This window comes from Xyrauchen texanus, chromosome 24 (assembly GCF_025860055.1).
Source record: "Xyrauchen texanus isolate HMW12.3.18 chromosome 24, RBS_HiC_50CHRs, whole genome shotgun sequence".
NCBI lineage: Eukaryota > Metazoa > Chordata > Actinopteri > Cypriniformes > Catostomidae > Xyrauchen > Xyrauchen texanus.
The window spans coordinates 33,875,465-33,903,394 of NC_068299.1; the positions used below are offsets into that span (position 1 = coordinate 33,875,465).

The 27,930-nt window shown below is 38.8% G+C and overlaps 1 protein-coding gene across 3 annotated transcripts; it reads right to left on the reverse strand.

The window, feature by feature from the left end:
* Positions 1-27,801, reverse strand: LOC127618202 (uncharacterized). 3 transcript variants are annotated; one of them, XM_052090517.1, is made up of 18 exons: positions 26,966-27,801; positions 25,564-25,700; positions 25,382-25,424; positions 24,625-24,750; positions 24,417-24,515; positions 22,524-22,745; positions 21,361-21,498; positions 21,137-21,268; positions 20,901-21,026; positions 19,477-19,704; positions 16,266-16,403; positions 15,935-16,039; positions 15,119-15,213; positions 10,607-11,312; positions 10,082-10,522; positions 5,774-7,933; positions 5,420-5,510; positions 1-2,243 (listed from the first exon to the last, which is right to left on the reverse strand). In XM_052090517.1, exons 1-18 carry the CDS (start codon positions 27,551-27,553, stop codon positions 1,621-1,623), a joined length of 6,198 nt encoding a protein of 2,065 aa, XP_051946477.1. In that variant the 5' UTR covers positions 27,554-27,801; the 3' UTR covers positions 1-1,620. The 3 variants fall into 3 exon arrangements, with proteins under 3 accessions (XP_051946477.1, XP_051946476.1, XP_051946478.1); XM_052090516.1 differs by having other exon boundaries at positions 19,477-19,707; XM_052090518.1 differs by lacking the exons at positions 16,266-16,403; positions 19,477-19,704.
* Between the last annotated feature and the right edge of the window lie 129 nt (positions 27,802-27,930).

Consider the following 27,930-nt stretch of genomic DNA (forward strand, 5'->3'; position numbering starts at 1 on the left):
ACCCAGTCTGCAACATTACTTTGTTAAAAACCTTTCCTGTCAAAATGAAGCATATTAGTGCTGATAGAAGGACAGAATTCCTGTTATTTGTATGATTCTTACACTTAAATTGCTTATCTTAATGGATGAGTGTGGCAGTTTATTTACACAAAATAAGTGTGCTGAAAAAGGACATTTTATAAATGTACCAATGCCAGGACAGAGATAAATTTAGATATTAATTTATACATAACTTTTTATACATTTTTCCAATATCTATGTCCAAACTCTTAATGTTACTCGGTGTGCAGGTGTAGTGGCAATGAATCCCATCACACAGAAAACATCAGTTCAGCAAAAAGAGCAGCTCTTAATCAAAACAACTTATCTGATGCATCCAAGTGTGAAGTAGATACAGGTTTACTTTCCATAACTCCATACTGGTGACCACACAGTTGCAGCCATGACGTCCATACTGTCCTCACTGCAGGTATTTTAGAGTATGTTAAATATTCTTGATGCATACATGAGCCAAAAACTCACTGGCATCATTTAATGTCCTTTCTCATCTCTCTTTTTGAGGTTTCCATTGTAACTGAAGTGACGAGGTCCAGTAACAGTAGACTGGAAACATAGGTATTAAGACATGAGATGAAGATTTCAGTCATATCAGTAATCTTATGCAAGCAGTTTTATTCTTCATGGAGAGGGTCCCTTAATAAGGGCTGCAATGTTATGATCACATGATCTATAGAAAACTACTCAATCTCAGTAACCACCCTGTTATTGGACATTAACTCTTGGATTAAATTCATTATTGAGAAAAGTGAATTTCAACAATGGCACCTGTAATTAAAAACGATTGATTTTGAATTAAGCTGCATGCACACTGCTAGGTGTCATTGTAATTTCAAATACAAAAAGTTTAAAAAAATAAAATTAAAATAAAATTACAAAAAAAAGTTTCTGCGCTGATTTTGGGAAAAACGTGCAGGATGGATTTTAACATGGCAAAAAAAAAAAAAAGTACTACACTTATTTGGTATAGAAAAAGGTATTAATCAAAATAACAAATGAACACAATAGAAGTGTATAACTTTATGAACGACAGGTGTCATCAATCCAGCAGAAATTGGAGGGGGTTTCTTTAAAATGTATATGCAATAAACAAACACTGCCCTGAACAATTTACAAACTTACCTCTCCAGTTCTTTAGATGTGTTGGTTTGAACGATCTAAAGAATTAATAACTGTTCCCCCCCCCCAAAATTGCAACTACTGAGAGTCATACCTTTTTAACTAAGTGGCACATTAAAAAAAAATATCCCTTTACATTTGCAAAATCTCGTTATAAAATAAGATTCTTAATTAAAAAGCAAATACTGTCCAGTAAAGTGATTACATTTTCTCATTTATTTGATACTTAACTGAATACATAAAACAAAATATGTAAAAACTTTATCTAACAGATGAACAAAATGTTTGCATGCATAGAAAAAAAAGTCAGATTACATTTCATTCTAGGCTGTATTACAATGCATTTTTAAGTTAGAAAAGTACAAGACAGAAATGGCAATTTACAAGTGGCATTTGCATTAGCAGAATAAAACAAATGAAATTCTGGAATTTTATAAAAAAATGTTAAACCGATGGGTCAGATGTCTCCATCTTCGTCTCAGTCTCACTTTCCCACTTCTCCAGAAAGTCCTGTAAGTTCAGATTGAACGTATCAATGCCTTTACCTGAGAGGTGAACACCATCTGGTCTATAAAGTCCCAAATCTGGCTTAATGTTGTTATGGCTCAAAGCAGAGCCGCCATGTTCAGTCATAATTTGATGTATGCTGTCATTGATGGCCGTGCGAATGATGTCTATTTCTTTGCCATCTTCTGAACCCCTCCAGGTTTGTCGTGGAAGGGTGTTGGACCACACCAGCAGGCATTCAGGGAATATGCTCTTCATTGAGGTCAGGTCTTTCTTCACAGTGTCAACGAAGGCCTCTGGAGCAGTTGTGCTGATGTCATTTCCCCCCAAGTGGATTATAAGCATGTCAGGTTTGGGCCAGTTGTCTTTGAGCTGGAGCAGTAAAGGCAGGAGCTGTTCCCACTTCATGCCCTGCACACCCTTCCACCAGATTCGTACGCTGTCTGGGTGCATGCCCAACTGCATACCAAACTCAGGGGATGTAGCCCTCTTCTCAGCCCAAAACACCAGAGAGTGGCCACAAATCCACACATTTTTTTTCTCACTGGGGGTACTTGTACCTGTAAATATGTTACAATAGGGTGTACATTAACCTCAACAGGCTTTAAAAGGATGGTACATTTTCTAACAATACCCACAATGTCACAACAAGGCAAAACGCAGTAACTACACATTTTTTGTCAAAATGGTAAAAATTAACAATGTCCTGTGACAGATGGTTTGGTGCAACTATGTTCAGATTCAGAGAAAATGAGGTGTGACAATTACAGTACCTACAAAAGCCATAGTAAGTGAATTTAAGGCTCACTGGCTTGGTGCAGTTGTGTTTTCGAAGCAGATTCTGCACTTTGCCTTCTATCAGTTTTTTATGTTACATAACAATAAAAGTCTTATTGCCATGTACTCTCATAAGAAAACTTTACCATTTTGTAAATGTACAATATATTTGGCTGGACATTCAAAAAACATTTTGGCCTTTTCCACTGCACAGTACAACTTGACTCAACTCGACTGCTCGCTTTTTGGGGGTTTTCCACTGATACTTTTTTGGTACCACCTCGGTCGAGGTTCCAAGCGAGCCGAGAGTAAATGTGATGTCAAAATCCTGCAGATCACTGATTGGTCAGGGAGAATAGTCACTACCAGCGTCACTGGATTTCCGACAAGCAACATCAACCCACTAGTTTTAAAGTTAGTAACAGCGATAGCAGTATCATTTGTTCATGCGACTTTCGAATTGTGAAAAAAGAACTGGCTGTGCGCAAAACCACACCGTGGTCAATAATCGAGGTGCAGGCGTTCCACTAGTTTGCGATGAGTGAAATGAAAAAAAGTCTCTGAGGAAGTGTCTCAGCTGTTGGCTGCACACGGCTACCACCGGACCCACCAACAGTGAAGGGAAAAGTTAAAAAACATTAAGTGACTACAGAACCATCAAGGAAAAGTGGAAGTGATTCGACCAAATGGACGCTAAACCTGCGAGCAACGGGAGGGAGAGAGCCCTGGACTCAGCCACAAAGGAGGATGGTACGTTTTGTTACGTTAACTCTATACTCTGCTTGAAAGCTTCACTTTATTTAGTTGACCAGCTACTGGAAGCTTGCTTGTACCAGGCCAATTCAACCGTTACACTTGAAAACTCAGAAAAGTAAAGCGAGTTGAGTCAAACTGTAACGTGCAGTGGAAAAGTGCCATTTGAAGCCTTTTTCTCAGTTTCAGTGTTAGTGTACATACCTTCATGTTAGTGTACCATGGTGTACATAGGGCAGCATAGCTCTACATGATGTTTACAACAATATATCCTAAAGGCTAGGGCATACTTTGTTTTTCCATATTCTATCTTGGAAATTTCCGAGTGCTCGGACTTTCCAAAAGTACACTCTCCAACATCGTGCCCCACGATGAGAGAGAACCACACATTATAGCAACCATGAGGTTGCCCAATGTGACTTTACCCTCCCTAGCAACCAGCAAATTTGGTTGCTTAGGAGACCTGGCTGGAGTTACTTAGCACACCCTGGATTCGAACATGCGACTCCAGGGGTGGTAGTCAGCGTCAATACTCGCTGAGCTACCCAGGCCCCCAGGAAAAATGTCAAATGTTTTAATTGTCATCAGATATATTTATTTCACAAGTTACCAACTTGATCCCTAGATAAACTATTTGCAGTACACTGTAGTGTAAAAAAAGGAAAAAAGAAAGAAAAAGACAAGACAAACACTCCTACAACTGTTCTTAATCTAGATGTCTAATTTCTGGATCTGCTATAAGGAACCAATTAAGCTCCACACCTAAGGGCAGCATCCCTCTAGCTCTTTTTGTTTTTCAGCCTTTTCAGCCTATTTGTGAGGCTCCATTTACATTGTCATTCGAGAATCAGAGATGCCCTACACACTGCCCCATCTCTCAGCAGATTGACAATAAAAGCCACTCCTTCTGGCCTTGAGTGTGACCAATGAACATCTCACAATGGAGAACTGACAAGCAAATTCCTACTCTGATCTGATCCAAAGTATTTCCCACACAAAAGCAAAGGCACCTATCACAAATGGCAATTGTTATCCTTGGTGACTGTGTAACCAAACTTTTCCCTGGGCTCGCATGACTAATACAATAAAGTGGAAAACAACAGTTTGTTTTCTGTGTAAATCTTTTTTCACTGAACATATTGACATGAACATATTCTGTCAAGCCCGTATAAGACAACTAAAAAAAGTCTGCTTTCAATGCTATTCATGCCATTAACAAACAATTTCACAATGAAAAGGACACTCTGTAATAGAGCTACATATCAACCACAGAGTATGAACTGTCATTAAAAAAAAGCTTACCATAATTAGGCAATATTCCATATTGGACCAAATGGTTCTCTTTGCAGAACCACACCGTTTCGTACAGATCCAGGCTCTTTGTCGGTTACGGTTTCATTTTCCACTGCGGTACTGCGAATTTAGGATTAAAAATGGGCTGGGCAGATAAACGATCATGAGTCACCATGTCACTACAGGTATTCCACCAGCACGGTTCTCAATCCAGAGTACAGTTAACAAATCATGCTTAGAATTCCAGGCCGGGAATGGTTTAAAAGCTAATCAAACCATGCACAAGTGGAAAAGCCACTGTTTAATAATGATATCATCATTACTGATATAAAAAAAATAAATAGACTTGCCAATGATTATTTGGAGTGAAGAAAAAAAAAAAACACCCTCCTTTCCTGTTCAATAAATTCAACAAAACATTTCTTCACTATCAAATTATGCATACACAGTATATCACATAATGCTAGAGGGCCTTGGCAGGAACACACCTGACAGGAAATCAGAGAGGAATGTCAGAGACAGTCGTTTAGTCTGTCATTCCATTTCCATTCTTAATAGGTGAGTGTGACAAGCCTCTGACAGAAACAGGTAAACATTTCAGCAAAAAGTCAGATGATGTGAAATCGCCTACCAAAACTGGTAAAAGGCAGCTAGTGGGACACTGCCACGGTGCCACCTTAAAATGTTCCTAAAAAAACCCAGCTAATTTTAAGGTAATATATCTCTTAAAAAGCTTTGTCATGATCTAATAAAATCCCTAATATGACCTAAAATAACTGCAACAACTGAGCAATAATCTTGCTCATAAGAAAAAAAGAATACAAAATTAGGTGAGTAACCTTTAAAGACACCTGCACTGTAGAATTGCAATTGAATAAATGGCTCAACCTAAAGGCCCTGGAAATACTGGTACCTGGTGCAGAATTCCGATTTTGTCCATGTGATCGCAGGGCTTCCATTTGCTGCTCTTTCTTCAGCTTCATTCTCTGGTTAAACTGTTCAAGCTGCCCAGACCATAATTATAAAAGAACAAAACTCATTGACACAATGGTGATAAAACATTCTACAGATTTTTCACAAGTACAGAATATTACAGAAAACTGATTAATCACTAAAGACAATGGAGCTCATGGCAGCACTGTCCTTGGATGTGCTCTAAAATTTGACACATCACAGAATCACAACAAGTGTAACATGAAAATAACATGACATGAAGATTAAGGATCACCGAACATTATTTGATTCCACTTGTGAAAAGGCATCATACCCGTTTCTTCTGTTTAGCCTTGATGTCATCCTCGGTTATGGTAGAAACCAGTTTTATCCCCGCCGCGTCCTGCAAACTTTTTGCTGGACTGTTATTTGCTTGAGTGTTCATTGCATTCTTTTTCCCTCTTCTTTTTGGCTTTGGTTTAGCATTAATTGATGCAATTACTTCTTCCATTTTCACTATTTTTGTAGTTTCTATTGTTTTGAGACACCTAACAGGTTGCGTCTTTATGTCAATTAGGTTTTGACCAGCATGTAGGGTTGGGTAGGACAAATTCGTAGAAGAGAGGAGAGGGTTGGAGATAGGTGGGGGCCCATAGGGAATTGGCATGGTGAGTGGATGGGGCACAGAATAAGGATTGCCCATTTGTGTAGGGTATGAACTATAGGCAGGCATCATATGTTGAGCCACTGCTTGAAACCCACTGGCATGACATATAGTAGGGGGTGGAGGTACAAAGCCATAGGGGTATGCAAGATACTGCAAATTAGTGTTCTGACTGCTATCCAAAGCAGAGGCAGAACTCCAAAGATTTTGTTCATTACTATGGTAGGAATATTGTGAAGTTAAAGTGGGAATGGTGAAATTTTGAGCATACTGGGAACTGACAGGTTGAGCTGTTTGAATACCATATGTGGATGCAGGTTGGTATGAAAATTGAGAAACTGTTGTCGACTCAGATGAAGGATTGGAAGGTTCTTGTGTGCCTTTTGTTGATTTCAAGTTCATTATGGTTCTTTTAAGGCTGGTTAGGTCTACATCTTCCACTTTGTGCTCATCTCTGTATTTAACAGAGTCCTTGTAGCTCATGTAAACCTTACGATTAGAGGACTGAGCTGGGGAAACCGAACGGAAGCCATCAGAGTCCGAGGAATCTGCTCTACTTCTACCACTTCGCTCTGATTCGCTCACTGATTGCTCCCTTTTTTGGTCAAAGGATGCACTATGAGGTTTTATCGTCTTACCATACAACCGCTCTTTTGTCCTATCTGCCAATTTGCTAACCTCTGCTGTGTCTAGATGAAGTCCAACTGTTTGAAGAAGACTCTGAATTTTTGCAAAGTTCTCTGCCTTTTTTTCTTTATCTTCATTGCTTTCTTCAGTCTGCTGAATAGCTATGCTTTTGTTCAACTTGCTATCAGGCATCTCACTGTCCTGTACGTAAGAGTTCTGGACATTTGGATGGACATGGTATTTAACAGAATGACTATTCTCATTATAGAGATTGTTGTCATCAGCATAATGTTGGTTTTCTGTTGCATACAACTCAGTGACTCCTTCATACTGATTCCTTCGCTTAAAGCAATTTGGATCTTCTTCATGCGTGTTCCAATTATCTGCAACCAATTGATGACCATAGGGTTTCTTACTCTCAGCTTTTGCAGTAGGTTCTACATCATAATGCATTCCAAAAAGCCAAGAAGTGTCACTACCATCCTTTACAGCTCTTTCTTGAGGCAAGCGTTCATCTTTTGTGAGATCATCCAAATGGGTTTCAGTCTTCACAAGGCTTTTAATTTGTTCTTGGACAAAATGATTACTCCCAACTCTAAAGAGAGGCTGATCCTCATCATTATCTTCCTTAAAAGGATCATATAACTCATCCATGAAGGGTATATTGCCATCAATGTGTGGTTGAGGGGCCTTCTGGGTGCCCATTAAAGCCAGATCTTTTCTAGCCTCTTGAAACAATGAGTTTACAATACTGGAGTCTGCCTTGTTGAGAGCACCAAGGAAGCGCTCCATTTGTGTTGTAAGGTTGCACTTTTGTTCTGATGGTGCGGACTGACTTGTAGAAGGGTTACTGCTATGGGAGTGGTCATGAGTCTGATGAGATGATGCCCTGTGCTGGTCATCTTGAGATTTGAAACATTTAGACATTCTGGAAGGTTTAGGGTCATGTACAGATCTTAAATCGGATGCTTGCGTGACTGATTGTGGGACAACTGGCTTGTTAAAAGGAGAAGGTTCAGTCTCACGCAAGGTTGCTGAAGACTCTAAGAGCCTGTTGAATAAGCCCAAAGTATCTGAATGAACAGGCTGTGGATTTGAGGACCTATCTAAAAGAGCAGCTGATGTTGATTGAGGGGGTGGTTTTATAAAAGCAGAATCATCTTGACTTGGTTGATCATACTCATCAACTGAGGTTGTGCGACTCTGCAAAACAAAATGCAAAATACAAATTAAACGGTACAAGCAACTGGCTTTTCCTTCAAACGGTTTGCTCATTTTTGCTTCCTGTATTCTTCATATCCCTGCTGGAAAGTCAAGCTAAAACCAGCTTCAGATGGTGGAAGGTGTTACATGGTTTTTAGTTGGTCAAAGCTGGTAATTTCTGGTGCTGGATTCACAAAAATGTTCTTAAGAAAAAAATGTAAGTTCTTAGAATAAATTACAAGAAGTTCGTAAAAATGTTCCTAAGTGCAATTCTTGAAAAATTATTACATTCTCAAATATTTTCTTAAGAACATCTTCAAAAAGTCAGGCTTTGACATTGTTTGATCAGCCTGCTAATGGGCTTGCCTTGTCTAATAGCAATAACAAATGTATTACTTCAAAACTGGTAAATCAAAATGATAAATGTATCTATTAAATGATTTTTTTTTTTTTAAGTAGCAAGCCAAGCACCTTTTTTATAAATGTTATGTGCATTAGATGTGTTAGTTTAACAACATTAACCGTCATAAGAGAATTTACTTGCTGCTTGATTTGATAACTTTTAATTTGACAGAGGAAAAGAAAAGAAACTTTACAACGTTTGACCTTATCAGACAATCAGTGTCTAATATAACAAACATTGCCTAACTTTTGTAACATCATTTATTTCAAAACATCAATGTTTCCAAAAAGTTGAAACAACAGCATAAGATATGGCACTTACCTGCTCAGATTACATGTTTTCAGATACCCGTCTTTTCTTTATTTATTTGTCCATTCACTCTGATAAAGTGTCCTGTATCCAGCGTACCCCAGTGCCTCAAACCATATTCACCCGTGCAGAGAAGCAGAACCAAAGCAAAACCAAAAACAATATCCTTCCGCAAGACGTATGCAGTTTTATTTTTTAACCCCTAGAGGTCCAAAAGTTATATAGTGTAGCTTTAAGTTAGAAATTAAGAAAATGGTAGTTAATAATTTTCTTCTTAAGAACTTTTCGTGAATCCGGCCCATGTACATTAATGGGCCTTTTCCACTGCACGGTACAACTCGACTCTGCTCGCTTTTTTGGGGTTTTCCACTGTGGATCGTACCAGATACTTTTTTTAGTACCACCTCGGTCGAGGTTCCAAGAAAGCTCAGCCGATACTAAATGTTAAGTCAAAATCCTGCAGATCACTGATTGGTCAGGGAGAATAGTCACTACCAGAGTCACTGGATTTCCGACACGCGATATCAACACGCTAGTTTTAAAGTTAGTAACAGCGATAGCAGTATCATTTGTGCACGTGACTTTCGAATTGTGAAAAAAGAACTGGCTGTGCGCAAAACCATGCCATGGTCAATAATCGAGGTGCAGGCAGTCCACTCGTTTGCGATGAATGAAATGAAGTCTCTGAGGAAGTGTCTCAGCTGTTGGCCGCACACGGCTACCACCGGACCTACCAACAGTGAAGGGAAAAGTAAAAAATTAAGTGGCTACAGAACCATCAAGGAAAAGTGGAAGTGGTTCGACCAAATGCACGCTATCTAAACCGGTGAGCAATGGGAGGGAGAGAGCCCTGGACTCGGCCACGATGGAGGATGGTACGTTTCGTTACGTTAACTCTATACTCTGCTTGAAAGCTTCACTTTATTTAGTTGACCAGCTACTGGAAGCTTGCTTCTAAAACAACCAGGCCAATTTAACGGTTACACTTGAGTAAAATCACCATGCAACAACTGCTTTTTGAAGCACAATGAGCTAGTAGCTAACAGCTAGCTGTTGTGTTATTGTTTTGGTCAGTTTGTGTCATGTTTAAGTTGATGTCACGGCAGTAAAGGCGGCACAACTATGACGCTCATCCTATAATCCCACCCACGTTGACGGCACTAAACTGCAGTGGAAATGCAAGCTCAGAAAAGTAAAGCGAGTAGAGTTGAGGCGAGTCAAACCATAGCATGCAGTGGAAAAGTACCTTAACTGAACTGCCAACAGATGGGGCCAACCTAGAAGGCCATCTTGGCTAAACTGTTGGTGACCAAAATCTAGACAGTTTCCAGCAACATCTCATCAGCCATACTTGAGAAAACCCCCTTAATCTTTAATTATTTTTATTTTTTTCCAGCAGGGAGTACTAACCTCATCCAACATCTGGATATACAAACCTGAAAGCTAAGAAACTCAGAGCGATTCTTCAAAATTGATTTTTTCGGCTGAACATCAGATTTTATGTCAGAGCTCCATAAGTTCTCTTTAGACATTACAAAATGGTCATATGAGTGTGAGTCAAACTCATATTCCTCTTCCATTGCAGGTGCATCTCGAATAGATCTGGTCTTCTGTTCCATGGCAATTATTGCTCTTTTGCGTGCTATTGACTCACTTAGTTCTTCTAATTGCTTCTTTTTCCTCACCAATTCTGGATCCTCACTTTGAGGTAACAGCATTTTATCCGACTCTTTAGTGGTCAAATTCTTCTCAGAATCACTTTTAAATTTGGAGAAGATGGGTGAATTTAAGTCAAAAGCACTCGTACTTCGATGGCATCCCATCTGTATGTCTAGACTCTCACTCTTTACAAAAGCAGCAGTTTCCTTGCTTGAAGCCTTTAAGAGAATAAGAGAGACAGAGTGAGATATGGAAGGTAAGACATGAATTTTTTTTCTTAACTTTTCTGAGTTGAAACAAACCTGAGATTGAGGATGTGGAAGTTCAGATTGTTTCTTTAAAATGGACTTGACTGGTTTTAGGTCAGGCATCCACACATTCTCCTGATGCACATGTTGATAATCAAATGTTTTAATTCCACGTTCATTGTCTACCTCAACCTCAGGCTCAATTTTTTTAACATTTTGCTCCATAGCGACAATAGCTTTCTTGCGTGCAATCAACTCATTGAGCTCCATTAGCTCTCTCCTTTTTCTCAATAATTCATCACCTACATTGTCCTCGGGGATTTCGGATCTTTTTTTGATGCTGGACTCTTTACTACTGCCTTGTTTTTTGTACCTATCATCTCTGTGAGCTGGGCTGCGACTTCTCTTCCTGGCACTTCGGCCGCTCCTATCTCTGCTTCTACTCCGTCGGTATCTGTCTGAATGGTCTCTGCTCCGACTACGGCTGCGCCTGTATCTGCTGTCCCTCTTCTCACGGCTGGAACTTCTGCACCTTCTGTAGTAGTTGCTACTTCTGTCTCGGCTGCGGCTTCTGCTCCGACTACATCTGCGTCGATCACTCTCTTTGCTTCTGCTGCGACTATATCGGTGTTTACTATCTTCCCTGCTTCTGTTCCACGCCCGATCTCCTTTAGGTTTAGTCTTTTCTTGTTTAATTTCACTTGCCTTCTTCAGATGTGTCATTGATGGTGATGCCTTGTCGTTTCCCTTGTTTGGCTTGCTGAAGTTTAAGAATTGGCAAGACAAGTCCCATGAAATTAATTTAAACATGTTATTTAAAGCATATTTTTTCTGCTTAAAAAAAAAAAAGATCTGGAATAAAAATTAAAAAAATTAAATCTATTCACAAAGTCAAATTTTTCACCGCAATAAGCCTTTAAACTGAACCAAAACATTCCTATGTTCCTTCACACTGGCAAAATCAGAGTTTGTATTATTAATTAAAACATTTGAAATCTGTATTGTTGGACGGGTTAAATTTTGCTTCCAAGCATGCAAGTTTGTTCTGCTTATGTTCAGGTTTGCAAACTCAAAAGTAGGGCTGGGTGATTTTCTCATTTACTGTCATTTGAATTCACGTTGACACTTTTTTTGAAGTCAAGGAAATCAAGGTTTTGCATACCCATAGTAGAAAGGAGCACAAATCAAGACGCTTACCTACCAAAGTACAGTACAACAAATGCTCTCATAAGGTCCACACATACAGTGCGCATTCATAAAGTATTCAGTCAACTGCATTTTTTACATTTTGTTATGTTGCAGCATTAAGCTAAAATGCATTAAATTATTATTTGTTTCACATAAATCTATATTCCATACCCCCCAAATGACCCGAATTTAAAAAAACAATGAAATATCACATTGACATAAGTATTCAGGCCCTTAACTCAGTACTTAGTTGAATCAGCTTTGGCAGGGATTACAGCCCCAAGTCTTTTTGGGTATATTGTGACAAGATTTGCAAACCTGGATTTGGGTATTTTCTGCCATTCTTCTATGAAGATCCTCTCAAGCTCTGTCAGGTTGGATGGGAACTGTCAGTGGACAGCCATTTTCAGGTCTCTCCAGAGATGCTTGATTGGGTTCAAAGTCCAGACTCTGGCAGGGCCACTTAAGGACACTCACAGAGTTGTCCCTAAGCCACTCTTGCATTGTCTTGGCTGTGTGCTTAGGGTCATTGTACTGTTGGAAGGTGAACCTTCTGCCCATTCTGAGGTTCTGAGCGCTCTGGACCAGGTTTTTATTAAGGATATCCTTGTATTTTGCTTTGTTCAGCTGTCCTTCAACCCTGACCAGTCCCCACAGCATGATGCTACCATCACCATGCTTCACCGTTGGGATGGTATTTTGCAGTTGATGAGCAGTGAATGGTTTTTTCCAGACATGATGCTTGGAATTGAGGCCAAAAGGTTTCATCAGACCAGAGAATTTAGTTTCTCACAGTCTGAGAGTCCTTTAGGTGCTTTCATGCAAATTCCAAGTGGGCTTTCATGTGTCTTGCACTGAGGAGAGGCTTCCGTCTTGCCACTCTGTCATAATTGGAGTGTAGATTGGTGGAGTGTTGCAGTGATGGTTGTCCTTCTGAAAGTTTCACCCATCTCCACACATGATCTCTGGAGCTTAACTAGAGTAACCATTGGGTTCTTTCACCTCTCTTACAAAGCCCCCCCCGATTGCTCAGTTTGGCCAGAGTGCCAGCACTAGAGCCCTGGTTGTTCCAAACTTCTTCCATTTAAGAATTATGGTGGCCACTGTGCTCTTGGAAGATGATCCAGAGGAATGGGATGCACCTGAGCTAAATTTAAAGCATCATAGCAAAAGGACAGAATCCTTGTCAATGTGATTTCAGTTTTTCTTTTTAATAAATTTGCAAAGTTATCAAAAATCTATTTTTTGCTTTGTCATTATGGGATATGGAGAATAAAAAAAATTAAAAGCATTTTAGCTAAGGCTGCAACATAACAAAATGAAGGGGTCTGAATAGTATCTGAATGCACTGACTCGAGCTAACCTAAAATAGTTTGTGTTTTACTGGCCATGTCAAAAGCTTTTGACTGTGTAGTAGACCATACCACATTGATCCTGCATTTACAGAGTATGGATACTTGTCCACAGCTTCTAACATGGTTGTGTAGCATTGTAACTGGACAAAACCAGCTAGTTGTGGCAAATTGCATCTTTAGATCTTGGAAGGAAGTAGCATCTGGAGTACCTCAAGGTGGGGTAGTGTCTCCTTAACTGTTTTAGCTACATATGCAAACCCACAAAAGTATCTTCGCCGATACTGTCGACACTGGTATGCTAACAATATTTCTCTGTCTCGACCTGAGAGATTCTCTGAGATGTGTAGAAAACAGAATGTAACTGCAGAAATGGGCTACTGAAAAAAACAACATGCTTCTTAATGGGAAATTTAAACTTTGCATCTGCTACTCGAAAAACCATCCCTCATCAACTCCCTAAACTTTAGGAGGACAGACTATCCAGTGCTTTCGACAACTTAATACTTGGGTTATCATTTAACAGACACTGTTAGTAATGACACATTGATCACATTGACCAGGCTGTTAAAAAGCCTCAAAGACACCTAATTTCTTATCGGTGATGGCCAGGAATAAAGTCCCACAGGAAGACTTACACACCAACTATTTTACACTAATATTTTAGTGTACTTTTTGTGGGAAGCTCTAAAAAAACAAGACCTGGCCTTGGAAAGAGAACAAAGAGAGCGATCAAGATTATGGCAAAAATAGAAACACCCCACAATCATTCCTACACTGCAGAAAAGAGAGGCTGCAAAACAACTTATCACTGACATGCATGATACAAATCATCAACTGCAGGACCTTCTCCCTCCGAGTAGAGCAGAAAACACAGGGAGAGTCCTCAGGATTAAAACCATCTGACATGCATTTAAGCCAGAAATGAACATCTAAGACATGGAAGTCTTGCAACTGCCATTAGACTCTTTAATAATGAATCAGGTTAATTAACAACGGTTTTGTGTGCTGTTTTTATGTATGATGTAACTGACTTGACAAACGTCAGTGCTTGGCTTGATGGTGCCCCAATCTGATCAGCTGCACGTGTGTGCATGCTCCAAATGAACATAACAAGTCAACAAGTATACCTACATTGAGACTAATATAAAAGACACCAGTAATATTTCCAGTGCAATTGTTATGTGATGGCAGCTCAACTTCATCCATCATGAATGACATTTATATTTCGGCTTAAGACCATAACTAGCCTTTTAACAGTTACGGGTGCTTCATATCAAAAATATGCATGTGTATATATATAGACACGAGTACTTTCTCGATAAACTTGATCTCTAGACACTGATTTGTAGATAACTTCCTAGACAGTCTTGGTTTAGATAAAAACAATTATACCTACAATGGCTAAGAAGTATTGTGTAGTTTTTGAATTTTATACTATTAATTATCAACATCTGGGTTTATTAGATTGCAGTTTATTGTACAATTACAGTATAATGAAAGGAACTTTGATTTATCTAGGTTGTCTTGCATTCTAATAAAGAACATGCTATTTGAATTATGATATAGTTACTTTTTGAGTACATTTAAAAGTTGAAAAAAAAAAAGAGAAGTAATGAATCATCCTTAAGTTTAAAAAAGAAAAAAAAAAGATAGTAGTTTTTTGCCATATTGCCCAGCTCTACTGAGAAGCAGATAAAAACTTGTGTTATGCTTGGTGCAAATAGTTTTGGTGCGAATTTTCACATCATTCTTGTTGTAAACAGGCCTTTTCACGTGAGAAAATGGCAAATCATATTTCTGACATTTCAGTGGCTTGGCTGTGAATCACACTGCTCAGTTAATCTGATATCTTGCCCCTTGAACAAACAAGTAACACTTCTACCTGTCTAACAAAGCCTGTATGATACTTTGTACATTACTTCAAGGAGACTTACTTGAACAATGCCAATGCAATGAAGTATTCCTTCAGAACATTTGAAAAATCAACTAATGGGCTAAAATGATCAACTCATGATTTACTTACACTACATCCATTGATTCACTGCTTTTGTGCCCTGCTTTGATCTCATCTTTGATATAGTCTTTTGGATCCTTCAGCAATTTGATGGCCATTTTCTTCTGCTGACAGCCAAGCAAATGTAGTGGAAAATTTTAGGCATCAACCAACCCATGCAAAAAAAACAAGAAATTATCATTAAATCAGTAAACTACTTATTCATATAAATTAGGGATTGCACGACTAGCCGAGTAGTTCTGCAACTAGTTGCTGGCAGATGGATCGTAATAAGTTGTGGATCACAATGTGAGGTGTGCTTGTACAATGGTCACAGCAGGAGGAAAAGTCCTGTGTCCACAAACTGAATCCCAGTGTAGCTGTGAGACATCAGTTTTAAACAGTAACTTGTAACATGTTTGTTTATAACATGCAATCACAAACAAGTGAACGGTGTACATATGACATAGTCCATGTTCAATTCACTGACAAGCCAAAAGTTTCGCAAACCACCACAAAACTAGTTAAGTGTCACCAAAAGACAAACTAAGCAAATGAGACATGTTTTTTGCATGGTTTAAGACAATGCAGCAAGCAGCATGACTCTGGAAATGGAGATATGCATGCTTTAATTTGTTCACCCTCATCATCTCAGTAGCATGGGCATTCTCTCCGCTCACACACTCTACCACAGCATTGAACTTGCCAGAAAGAACAATTTTCATAGATGCTGTGCAGCATATAGTAAATAATGAACATGACATATCGACACACCAACTAGTTGACCTCTAAAAATGATTAGTCGTGCAAGCCATAGCATAACCCTTAAAATATGCTGTACTGCACCTTCTCTTTCTTCCCAAAGGCATCTAATTTTGGTGCAGCCGTGAAGACGCTCTTTTTCAGCCTTCTTATTCTAACAGCTTGATTTCGCCCTCCAGCTGCTTCATTCTTCAAATAGCATGAAAATTACATCAGATCTCAGGATTTACATATCACCATCCAAAATTTCTCCTCTACATGTCCAGTAACAGAACAACTACAAACAAAATACTGAGCAGGAAGAATCCAACTGTTAAAAAGGGTACATGAACCAAATGTGTGTAAATACTGGATACTTATTTCATGATGAATTATAACTACAAATATCATGATGTTCCTGCAGTGGAGAACTTACCGGTACTAAAGTAAATTCAACCTTCTCAAACAAAGTGAGTTTGGTCTCTTCCATGACCTCACTCACGTCAAAGTATAGCTGCGGGACTTGTTGCGTCTTGATGAACCCAGAATTATCATTCAGCTTGACTACAAACCCCTATTAGATGGAAGCATGTCATAAGCAGAGAGTTCACTTACATTTAGCTTACACAGAACATATTTAAAATGAGTCACATTGTAAATGTTTCCTAATGCTGGGATCCTTCAGAAGGACATGCTACTCATTGTCAGGAAAAGCACAAGGTCTGTCAGAATAGCAATTCTTTTTACTTGCCAATTTTCTTATTAGTTCATCTGATGTTTAGGAATGGTCACATCAATCATACTCTAAACAGAGGTTGTCAACTTGCTAACTAGTGTCCTATAATTCCCTTTGTAGTCTGGGTGAATAAAGACATCTATGCAGAGGACTCATCGCACAACAGGTCACGTGGTCTGTGGTCTCATGACATCTGTATCCAACAGTGCAGTGGAGCAAACCCAGGACTATTTTTATTTTATACAGCTAAATGTGCCATGCTGGCCTTGGAACAAAATATGGTGCAATTGCTAAGCTTCTTTTAAATGACCAATTCCACACTTAGGCCAGAAACATACTTTGTGCAGGTACGCAAATGCAGACATGAATGCTTTGCCAATGCATTGCAAGCTCATGGCCCCGTCGAACATAGTGCTCATGCATTACTGTGGTGGTAACAAAACGCAATACTTGGTGATAGTTCACCCAAAAATGAATATTATCTTATTATTTACTCACCCTCATGCCATCCCAGATGTGCATGACTTTCTACTTGTTAGAAATAAAAGTCTTCTAAACGATAGCAGTGCCTTTTCTCTCCGTCTTTTATTGAGTCGTGAATGAATCAGTACAAAGCATCCAACGTTGGGGAGCAAAATATGCGTCTCACTCGTCTACAGTGTAACATGCAAGGATATACTGCAATAATGGAAAGGGGGGTTATAGTATTAACCAATGAGAACAGACATTACCTCATACAGATAACAATTCCATATGGCAAAGGCTGCTCGGTCTGCGAGAGCCTGTCGGACCAATGCCATACACACTAATACACTGTACACACAGAGAGGAGGGGGCTCCTTACAACTCCATGTTAATATGAAACAGATGTTTGATAATGTATTCAGAATGGAATGTCTCAACGCAGCAGTTCTCTCTTGGACAGAGCTGAGATATAGACATTTCTTACACTACTGCAGAAAACAAATTTAGATTTTTAGATGAATATTTCAGCTCTGTAAGTCCATACAATGCAAGTAGGGCTGGGATAAACGATTATTTTTTAAACGATTAATCTAGCGATTATTTTTTCGATGCATCGATTAATCTAACGATTCGTTTTTTTTAGTCCGATTCGATTTCGATTCGATTAATCGACTTGTGACAACACCTGTAATACCGGTTTCATCGGGGGTGGGGGTGTATAAAATGTTTAAAAAAAAAAACATTTGCCGGGAGTTTGATTGACTGGCGATCTGATCAATCAATCATAATACGCCATTTCTGTCCGACAAAGTAGTCAGGAGAGAGAAGATTAACGTCGGTGGATTTGAATTTGAATAATGGATTGTAGGCTACTGTACTGACATCTTTCCGCGGTTAAAACAACAGTCCTTCTGATGTAGGCTACATTCACGTTTAGCCTATTTGATGCTATAAATTAACCAAGGAAAAGATGATCGGTTCACAAGCAGCTTTAACTGAGGCAATCTGTCACGACACATTAAAGAGCCACAAAATAGTAGGCCTATTTATGGTTTAATTTTCTTTGAATGACCAAATTTGAAAGTTGAGACTTTATTAAATGTTACCTGCTTGGTCCTGTCTGTCAGCGCGTTGTCAGTGACCTCTATGTATTTTTCACGACATTCATAGCTATAAGCGCATTATTAATAGCTAAAAGCGAAAACTTTTGGTGTCGACAACGTATTATAGCCTACTCCAACATCGAGTGCAAAGTGGGGAGTTGAAAAAAAAAAAACTTACGGTGCTCTGTCATCTGCAGCTGCAACCGGGTGGCATCTCTTCAGATGCTGGTGCATTGCCGTGGTGCTAGAATGGAAGGCCATCTCCATTTTGCAAAGACGACATATCACAGAATTGTTTCCTTTTAAATTAAAGAATTCCCATACTTTAGAGGAACGTGTGCATGCCGCCTTGCACTTCTGATGGTCTGAGGAGGCACTTGTGTTGCTATTACTTGCCGGCGCCGCCATCTTTGTTTTGGGTCCGACGAATCGACGCGCATATTTTGCGTCGACGTATTCGTTGTCCCAGCCCTAAATGCAAGTTAATGGGTGTCAACATTTTGATGCCCCAAAAAGCAAATAAAAGTGATTAATATGACTCGTGTTTTAATCCATATTTTCAGAAGTGATATGATAGGGGTGGGTGAGAAACAGACATTGATGTCCTTATTTGCTTGGAATTCTTCTCCCTGCCCAGTAAGTGGGCGATATGCATGAATGTGCAAGAATGTTTCAAGAATGTGAATCAACAAAAACACAAGAATAATGTGAAAGTGATCCGTTTCTCACCCATACAGTCTTATGAATTACTTTTGTGCTGACTTATGTGATTTGTGGAGCTTCAACATTTTGACACACATTCACTTGCATTGTTTGGACCTAAAGAGCTGAGAAATTCTTCTAAAAATCTTTATGTAAAGCAGATGAAAGAAATGCACATCTGAGATGGCATAAGGGTGAGTAAATTAGAGAACTTTCATTTTGGGGTGAACTATTCCTTTAAGGGGGCGATTATGTTACCTTAATGTCTGTGCTATTAAAAAATGTTTTACATTGGCTAACTAACTTTCTCAGCAAGATTCTCTTCAAACCGTTGCACCGTTATGAAAACGTATCGTAGAAGAAGACGTCACGCTAATGTCCACTATAGTTACCTTTGCGGCGATGCTGAGGATGCAATGGGTTCTTGTGTTGAATTATTAACAGTAGTCCGATACATTTCAAAATGTACGATGCACAGAAGTGAGCTTGCGCAGCAAACATCATCTGCATTAATGTACTTGTATAGAGTAAGTTTTAACTTTAACATCTTGTGTGAACTGCCCGAAATGCTCTTTCAATTTGTAGGAATGTCAAGGATGACTTGACCACCCAAAAAAATAAATAATTTAAATAAAACTCACTATCTTTCGTTGCTCTTCAGAGTCCGCCTGGGAAGTGCCTGGCAGAATATCCACGTTGACAGCACACTCCTCCTTCGTTACACTGTTGGTTGAGATGTTGATCTGGTCCTTGTCACCGACCAACATGGTGGCTTTTGTGATCACGTCACCTGACTTAAAAGATAAACTTTTCTCTGTGGCCTCGACTGTTGAAACCGGTTGGCCCAAATCGGGCTCTTGCTTGTACTTCTGCTTAAAAATAGATAATTGCAAGACCGCTGCTTTGAAAAATAGTGCCTCAATGATCATGGCACAACAAACTAAAAAGAAAAAATAAATGACCAAGACAAAAAGACTAAGCTCATCAATGTTCAACCCTTACACTGTAAATACTCACAAAACCAATCATGCATCCTATCCAAAGCAATCATGCAGAACTCAAGGGGACTTTCCTTTTCAAAACTCCCAAGATACAAGAACAAATATCTAGTTCACAAGGAAAATACTCCAACTGAGCACAAAAGTGACCACTTAAGCTTGGTTCTGGTAGTATTTTCCAATTTAATTTTAAACTCAATTTAGTATTCTCTGATCAGGAGTTATAGCTTTGAACCAAAGCAACCAGTTCCAAGACGAATCACAAAATGACAAACTATGATTCAAAGCCCAAATGTCTTGAATATTGTTAAAAAAGGCTGGGTAATTGACATCTTATATGAGTGAATGAACTGCTCATCTAACGAACCACTGTGAATGAAGTAATCGAATTAGAAGGCAATCAATAGTTCAAGACAAAAATACAATACTGTCAAATATACAACTTTTGAAAGTGAATTGTTCCTACAATAAGCATTTTTAACAGCCACAAAGCAAAATTTCAGGCCCAATTTGTTTTAAGCCAATTTAATGATAGTCATCTCAGGTTTGAAACGTTACACCTGCTTAATATGCTTCTCATCTGAAACATAAACACACAGAGTGTGGCGTGAGCCAACACAAAACAACTTGTGCAATGACCCGCTCTGCCTTATCCTACTGTATCTTTGGAGCGTGTGGACTTCCCTCAAATTGCATGCTTCAGAAATGGGATCATCAACCGGCCTTCTCTTGATATTGCGGCACAGACCACAAAACTTAAGCGACCCATTTGCATTCTACCTGAGAATTTTCAAGTTTAAAGTGCTATGAGGAAGTCAAACCTCTCAAACTGCTAGACAGCCCTGACATTCTAAACAGCAACAACAAATAAAATAATTCTTAATTAAAACATTTATAAATAAAAAAACTAAAAAAAATCATCCAAAAGCAGAGCAAGAATTAGATAAAGATGTACAAATGGTTTCAAAAAGTTGCATGTTAAAATGCTTTGCAAAAATAATAGAAGACCCAAGTATTTGCTTGAAGGATCTAGTGGAACAGTAATTTTTTTTTTATTTGTAGCCTACCTCCATTTCCTGTGTTTGGGAAATCTTTGGCATGATTTTGACAACTGTATCCCCATATTTCTCACTGCTCACATCATAGGAGACAGCAGAGTCTTGAGAATCAGTCTCTGAGGTTACCAGCTTCAACTAAACATGCAAATGAAATTGCAAAAATTATGACTCATTTCAAATGTCACATCTTCAGCTTTAACAGGATAGTTGTGAATGGACAATGCCAACACTATGGCTTAAACTACCTTGTCTTTAACAGGGGCTGTGCCAGGTGTGTTGTCCTTTTCTCCAGTATTTTCATTGCTTTTTGCTTGATTAAAGGTAACAGAGCCCTCGGGAAGCTTTTTGAGTCGGACTGCCTTCTTTGTGTCATTCACCTTAAACAAAATGCATATATTATGAAGCTTTGAATGCAATCAACTAAACCAAAATGTGTTGTACTGGCAAAAAAAAAAAAAAAAACACTCACAGTTATAACAGTTAGCTCCACTTCATCCATGACATCAAGTTTATCTTCAGTTAAACTGTCAGCATCTGAAGCAGTCAGGTTATTGTATGTGTCTGTCATAATGGTCAGGGTTCCATCAGTCTTGTTCATGATCACACCCTGGGAATAAAACAATAATAAAGAAATAAGATCATACTAAAACTAACATCTTTGAATTTAACAATAAAACAAAATGAGGTATAATATATTAAGTTACAACAATTTGCTCTGAAATGGGAAGGAATGACTAGATTTGTTTTTTTAGTGCTAATATAGAAGGGAGAAATCACTGGAACCATAAATTCAACCGAAGAACCATTTGTTGTAAAGTTGATTTAAAGTAGGCCTAAATAGTTTAATGTTAAAACTAAAACACAGTCTAAATAAAATCTACTTAAAAGACATGGGGCATTTTTATTTATAATAAAAAGTCAATTAAAAGTAAATGTTACCATTGTAGCGAATAATGGCGCTTCGGTTGAGGATTTCACAATCAAGTGAAGTTTGATTTGAGTGCTGCTTACTTTTTATAAGCAATTCCTATTAAATTGACAGTGCAACAGTTTCACTGTCCTAACACTGGTTCACATGGCATATGCTAATGATTAATACAAATTAAATTAAGTTGGACCAACACAAGAAAATTAATAAAATAAACCCTAAGTAAATCAAATTTGAAGAACCTTTGACCATTTAGGTTAAACAGAGAATGGCCAGAATGGTTTGAACTGACAAAGTCTACGGTAACTCTTATAATCTCTTTGTACAATTGTGGTGAGAAGAATATCATCTCTGAATGCTATTCTGAGATGCAGGTTGGCGCTGTTTTGGCAGCATTAGGGGGACCTACACAATATTAGGCAGGTGGTTTTAATGTTGTGGCTGATCGGTGTATGGCAATGACTCTTGAATTACTTTGTGTAATAACCTACAAAAATGTTTATTTTCTTGCAAAAACAAAACCATTTCCTGACTGCATGGTCCATATAAAATCAAAAGACTATAGAGACAGAGTCAAGTACACTTCATGAACTTGTAATGAGTACGAGTCTTAAGTCATGCGATGGTCAAACAAGTCTGATAACTCCACAGTCCTCCACTTTCAGACAAACCTTAAGGTCTAAGGAACATAGTGAGCTACTTACCATCTCTCTGATTTCCTTAGTCAGTTGAAAAGTTTCTGGTATTTTTGGTTTGATGTGTGTGGCTCTTTGTTCCCTAGTAATAAGATCTGTCAGCAACTGGAACTCCACACGATCATAAAGCAGAAGAGTCACATTGGTGTCCTGCTTTCCGAAGGGCAGTTTAATGGGATCCAAAGAGAGAATGGTCCTGACGCAGCCAGGATTAGGCTCCTTGACTTTGCCCTTAGTAAATACAGAAAGAGATATTCCGGTCTTTAGGACATTTCTATACCATGACAGGTTAGATTGGAATTTACTGTCTATGATTCAATTAAATCAGATCAAGCAAACCATACAAGAGAGAGAAAAAAAACACACACACAAAAAAAAAAAAACATTTTACACAGCATTAGAAAATCCATAATTGATAAAGTGTGTTCTGAACGAAAACAAAGAATTGGTCAATGGGGCCTAGGTAGCTCAGCGAGTATTGACGCTGACTACCACCCCTGAAGTCACGAGTTTGAATGCAGGGTGTGCTGAGTGACTCCAGCCATGTCTCCTAGGCAAACAAATTGGCCTGGTTGCTAGGGAGGGTAGAGTCACATGGGGTAACCTCCTCATGGTTGCGATTAGTGGTTCTTGCCCTCAATGGGGCATGTGGCAAGTTGTGCGTGGATCGCAGAGAGTAGCATGAGCCTCCACGTGCGGAGTCTCCGCAGTGCCATGCACGACGAGCCACGTGATAAGATCCGTGGACTGACAGTCTCAGAAGCTGAGCAACTGAGACTGGTCTTCCACCACCCAGATTGAGGCAAGTCCACGCACTAAGTAGTGGGAATTGGGCATTCCAAATTGGGGAGAAAAGGGGATAAAAATAAAAAGAATTGGGCTATATGTTAGTGTTCCAAAAAACACACACTGAAGCTTTTCTCCTAGTATTGTGTATTTTTCTATTAAATTAAAAAAATCTTTGTGCACAGAATTATTATTATTTTTTGTATTATGGGCTAATTCCATAACTACGGTCTTTTATTTTGAATGGTGTGGAAAAGAAACTTTAATAAATTAAAGGATGCCTACTGCGATTAAATTAATCCCAAACAGTGGCCATTAATTTGTTCTCTGTGCACTTGTCAATGTGCATGATCCAAGATATTTGTGTTGGCACTCCTGGAAGTGTCATCATCTGATCTGTGCAATGCTGTTAACATCAAGCCATAATCACATACAATAAATTTAATTTCAAGGATGTAGGCTATAGCTTGTCATCATAATTAACACAGGCTAACTCTTGGGGTAAATTCTGTCATGTGACAATATATTTTTGCATTATTTCCAATTTTCTCTACAAAAAGTGTTTCCAAACCAGTTATTCATGACATTTGAAGTATTGACAGAGTTTATGCGCTAGAGACAAACAGAAAAATATTATGTCATCAATTGTGATATTTTAGCGATAATTCACATTTCCATCAGCTTTATTTTGATGTGCTAGAACTTTAAAAAAATTGTTGGATGGAAATATTGGATGTGAAGTGTCAGTGTTTCATTGAAATGCTCCCAGAAAATACAGTTGCTATAACAATCGCCATAAACCACAGTAGCTCTCAGGGCACTCTTTGAGAGATTTCTCTGGATTTACAAACTGTATGACGTCGAGTGAGGGTTCTTGTTTGATTCAGGATTGACTGCTCTGAAGTTGTGATCTCATTTTCTTTACTATGTGTATTTTTCATGTTAAGTAATAGACCCAAAATTTTTTTTAAAGTTACAAATAAGAATGTCAAGATTACTCAATTTCATTTGATTACTCCATTAATAAAATTCCTCATTTCTGAATGGGTGTCATGAAGTGAAATAACACCATGACCTATGATGAACGGAAAGTTTTAAAGTATCTGTTTTACTCACATCAGGAAGGGCTGTAGTAACAACGCCTTCATACACTGTACTGTCGATGTCCTCTGTTCCTCCTGGGGCCACTTTCACATCAACCGCACATTCTTTTCCCTGACATCACAAGCAGTTATAGTACAGAAATTAGAACATTTTCAATACACAACAATTCGTTGAGTGAGAGAAAAAGGGACTTTAGCACATAAAATATACAAAGACTCACCAGATTTTTCATGGCAGTAAAATGCACTTTAACCCCAGGCACCAGGTGTGCTCGTATTCCAAAAAAGGCATCAAAGTCAAATGAAAATTTCTTCAGATCCTCCCGTTCAATGAAACCACAATTATTCTGAGAAAATTAACAAAACAGTCCTGTACATTGTTTGATATTCAAGGTGTTTTCTTGTATGCAAGTAAAGTTGTTAACACAACAGGTTCCATTTGTTAAAATTAGTTCATACATTAGATATCATGAACTACCAATGAACAATATACGTACATATTTTTAGAGCATTTTTTAATCTTTCTTAATGTTAATAAAATTACAATTGTTCATTGTTGGTTCACAGTGCATTAACTAAAGTTACTAGAGTAAAATCACTACTATGCCATAGTCAATAGCATGTAATAGATTAGGCAAGTAAATGTTATGTTTTAGGTATTGTAGCATTGCAGTTGAATCTGGAGTAGGCTAGATTCCATAAACTCATATTTTAGGTTTATTTTGAGCAGTTGGTTAGACTTTAAATAAAACATATTATCTAGATTTGTACCATAAAAATTATATTTAAAAGAATGGAAATTTGTTTAAAATAACGTTTTATATTCTTATTATGTAGTAAAAAAAAAAGCACTCGAGGCTGTAATTTATAGTGAATATAATTACAGCTGAAGGGATTGCTTGCCAACGGCCAACATTCTCAATATGGCACCTTTTCTTGTAATTTTCTATGTAAAATATCATTAGCAAAAGTACTTACACCAGTAAATGAAATGACTCCCAAAGAGCGTCCAAGGGGCATGCTGAAAAAAAAAAGCAATTACTTTAAAAACCTCTAATTTACAGTTTGAATTTCTAAAAACCACTAAGTACTTTAGCTAAATGGTAGAGATGCAATAATTTGCTCAAAGATACAAATCAGGAGAATGACTGTGCAATTACTTTGCTGTAATATTCTTGAACGTTGCTAACTTTGATGCCATCGTCTTGGGAAGTTTGATCTTGGTGTCTTTCAGTGGCGGCTGATCTTTTTTCTTCTGAGATTGGGGTGGACAAGCTATCCCACAGAGAGGAACGTTCTAAAACAAAAGCCACAATAACTATTGCACTGCACATCGACAACTTAGAGTAGACTGATGAAACACCAATTCTTCAGTATAGACCATTTCAAGGACTGTTGTCTGTTTAAAGATGTGACATCTTTGTCCCTTGAACATTTACTAGTTTCTAGTTGTCAAACTTAATTCAGAAGAGAGCCATGAACAGCATCACTGAAGCGAGACGGCTGTAGTGTAAAAGCTAGTTGTCATTTTTGGAGGTTGACAATAGTATCGAGTTCGATACATTTTAGGCACCGACTGAATTGCCTCTAAACTATTGAGTATAAAAAAAAATATTTTCGTTCGGTACCAAAATTTCAATACCTAAGGGGTTAATCTCATCAACGTCAGTGATAAACATGTGTGCCCAAACCTAAAAGTGCCAGTGATTGGCTGTTTTTAGGCATCAAGGAATACGGTTATGCCCAGAGAGGTCACACATGAGGCTGTAGAGTGTGTAAGCGTCTCAACCCCCATACATGTGAAAGATGTGGAAAAGATAAAAAATGTGGCTACATTTCACCAGGCTGTGAAATGTTATTGCCTCTGCCGACCCTGGCATGAGGAGACAGAAGGCTCAGGAGAGGAGTCTTTCAGTCAGTAAAAATAGTCAACAAACTGAAAAATTAAAACCAAAGTTTTTTTGAGGTAATGTTTGTAATCTTGTTAAAACGGATTTCATAAAATTGGTATCGAAAAAATATAGTTTAGGAACCGGTATCGAAGTCAGGATATCGGTATCGAATTAGCTAACCCTAATTTTAACGTTCAAAAAATTAAGGTCCCCCATTCACTTCTATTTTAAAAGCCTCACTGTAATCAAGATATTTGCTTTTCTTTAAAAAAAAAAATAAAAAATTGTGGTAATCAATATTATGCCACAAATGCTGTCGATTGAGCTTAATTTGTTTTGAACCTGGAATATTCCTTGAAGTCATTTACCCAACACTGGGTATGGCACAGATTAACAAGGGAAATTTAAAATGACACTTCCAAGTCCAAAATGTTCTGGACCCCCTTCAATACATTACAATGGCACATGCATATTATTATTATGGCCATAAAAACCAAACTCATTTTTTATGATATCTACCGCATAGAGATCTTCCACGGTCTGAACAAGGTTGAAGACCCCTGATCCAAATACTTATGTTGACGTGATTGACCCAATAACTAACTAGACAGCTCACTAGGTTGAGTCGGAGACAAACCTCAGATGATAAACGACGTCGTCAAAAACTTACATGTACATCCATTGGTTGCATAAAATGTGGGTTTCTTGGACCAAACCGCTCCATCGGGGCGAATCCAGGGTTCACCATGGGGAAACCTGGTCGATCATCAAACTGTGGTGGGCAGAAGCGCGGTCCAAATGTAAAGCTCGGATCAACACCAAGCAGCGGCGGGCGTCTGTTAACGGCCATGTTGTTCGTCATCATCATTCTCGAGGGCTGCGGTCCGAAGTTGTGTAGGGGCCTAGGAAACCTTTGACCCGGCAGACCCATCGGGCGACCGGGAGTAGGAGCGCGAACCCCGCCGTGAGGAGGACGAGGCCTGGGCCAGCACACGTTTGGCGGCGCAGGAGCTGCAGGACGCACCCCAATCTGAGGTCCAGGTCCAGGAGGTTTGCCGTTTTGGTTTCCTTTTGCACGTTTTTTACGATGTTTCCTCGTCGGGCGACCGGGAGTAGGAGCGCGAACCCCTCCGTTAGGAGGATTTGGCCTGGGCGGCGCAGGAGCGGCTGCTGCAGGGCGCACACCCTGCTGAGGTCCCGGTCCCGGAGGTTGGCCATTTTGGTTTCCTTTTGCACGTTTTTTACGATTTTTCCCCATTTTACTCAAGTGCGGCAACTGGTCAATGACATACGACAGTCACCAGATGATCGGTGACCTGCCAGCAAGCTAGAAATAACCGCCTCAAATCTACGTCCGTTCAATTTTGCGTGTTTTAACCAATCAGATTGTTCCTCAACGCAAATCCTAAAGTAGTTTATTTTAACGCGTTCGTAAAACTAACGTTCAAAATTTACACTTCACTGTACTTCGTCGCGAGCACTAGCAGAGAAACAAACGCAAATGGCCAGCGGATGTGGCGTATTAGTTTCAAAATAAGAGTTCATCAAGTAGCTTCTGAAAAGATTGCACCAGAGATCTTTTACAAGGTGTCTCCGCGTTTTGACCATAGAAGAGTGCGGAATAGTCACTAGCGT

What these genes read in the sequence shown, in the direction of transcription:
- LOC127618202 (XM_052090516.1), bottom strand. Translation starts at nt 27,553, where the DNA reads ATGGGGAAAAATCGTAAAAAACGTGCAAAAGGAAACCAAAATGGCCAA. An exon ending in TTCAAGAATATTACAGCAAA is followed by an intron (nt 25,425 to 25,563) that starts GTAATTGCACAG and finishes TTTTTTTTTCAG; the next exon opens with CATGCCCCTTGGACGCTCTT. An exon ending in CTGAGTTTCTTAGCTTTCAG is followed by an intron (nt 7,934 to 10,081) that starts GTTTGTATATCC and finishes TTTGTTTTGCAG; the next exon opens with AGTCGCACAACCTCAGTTGA.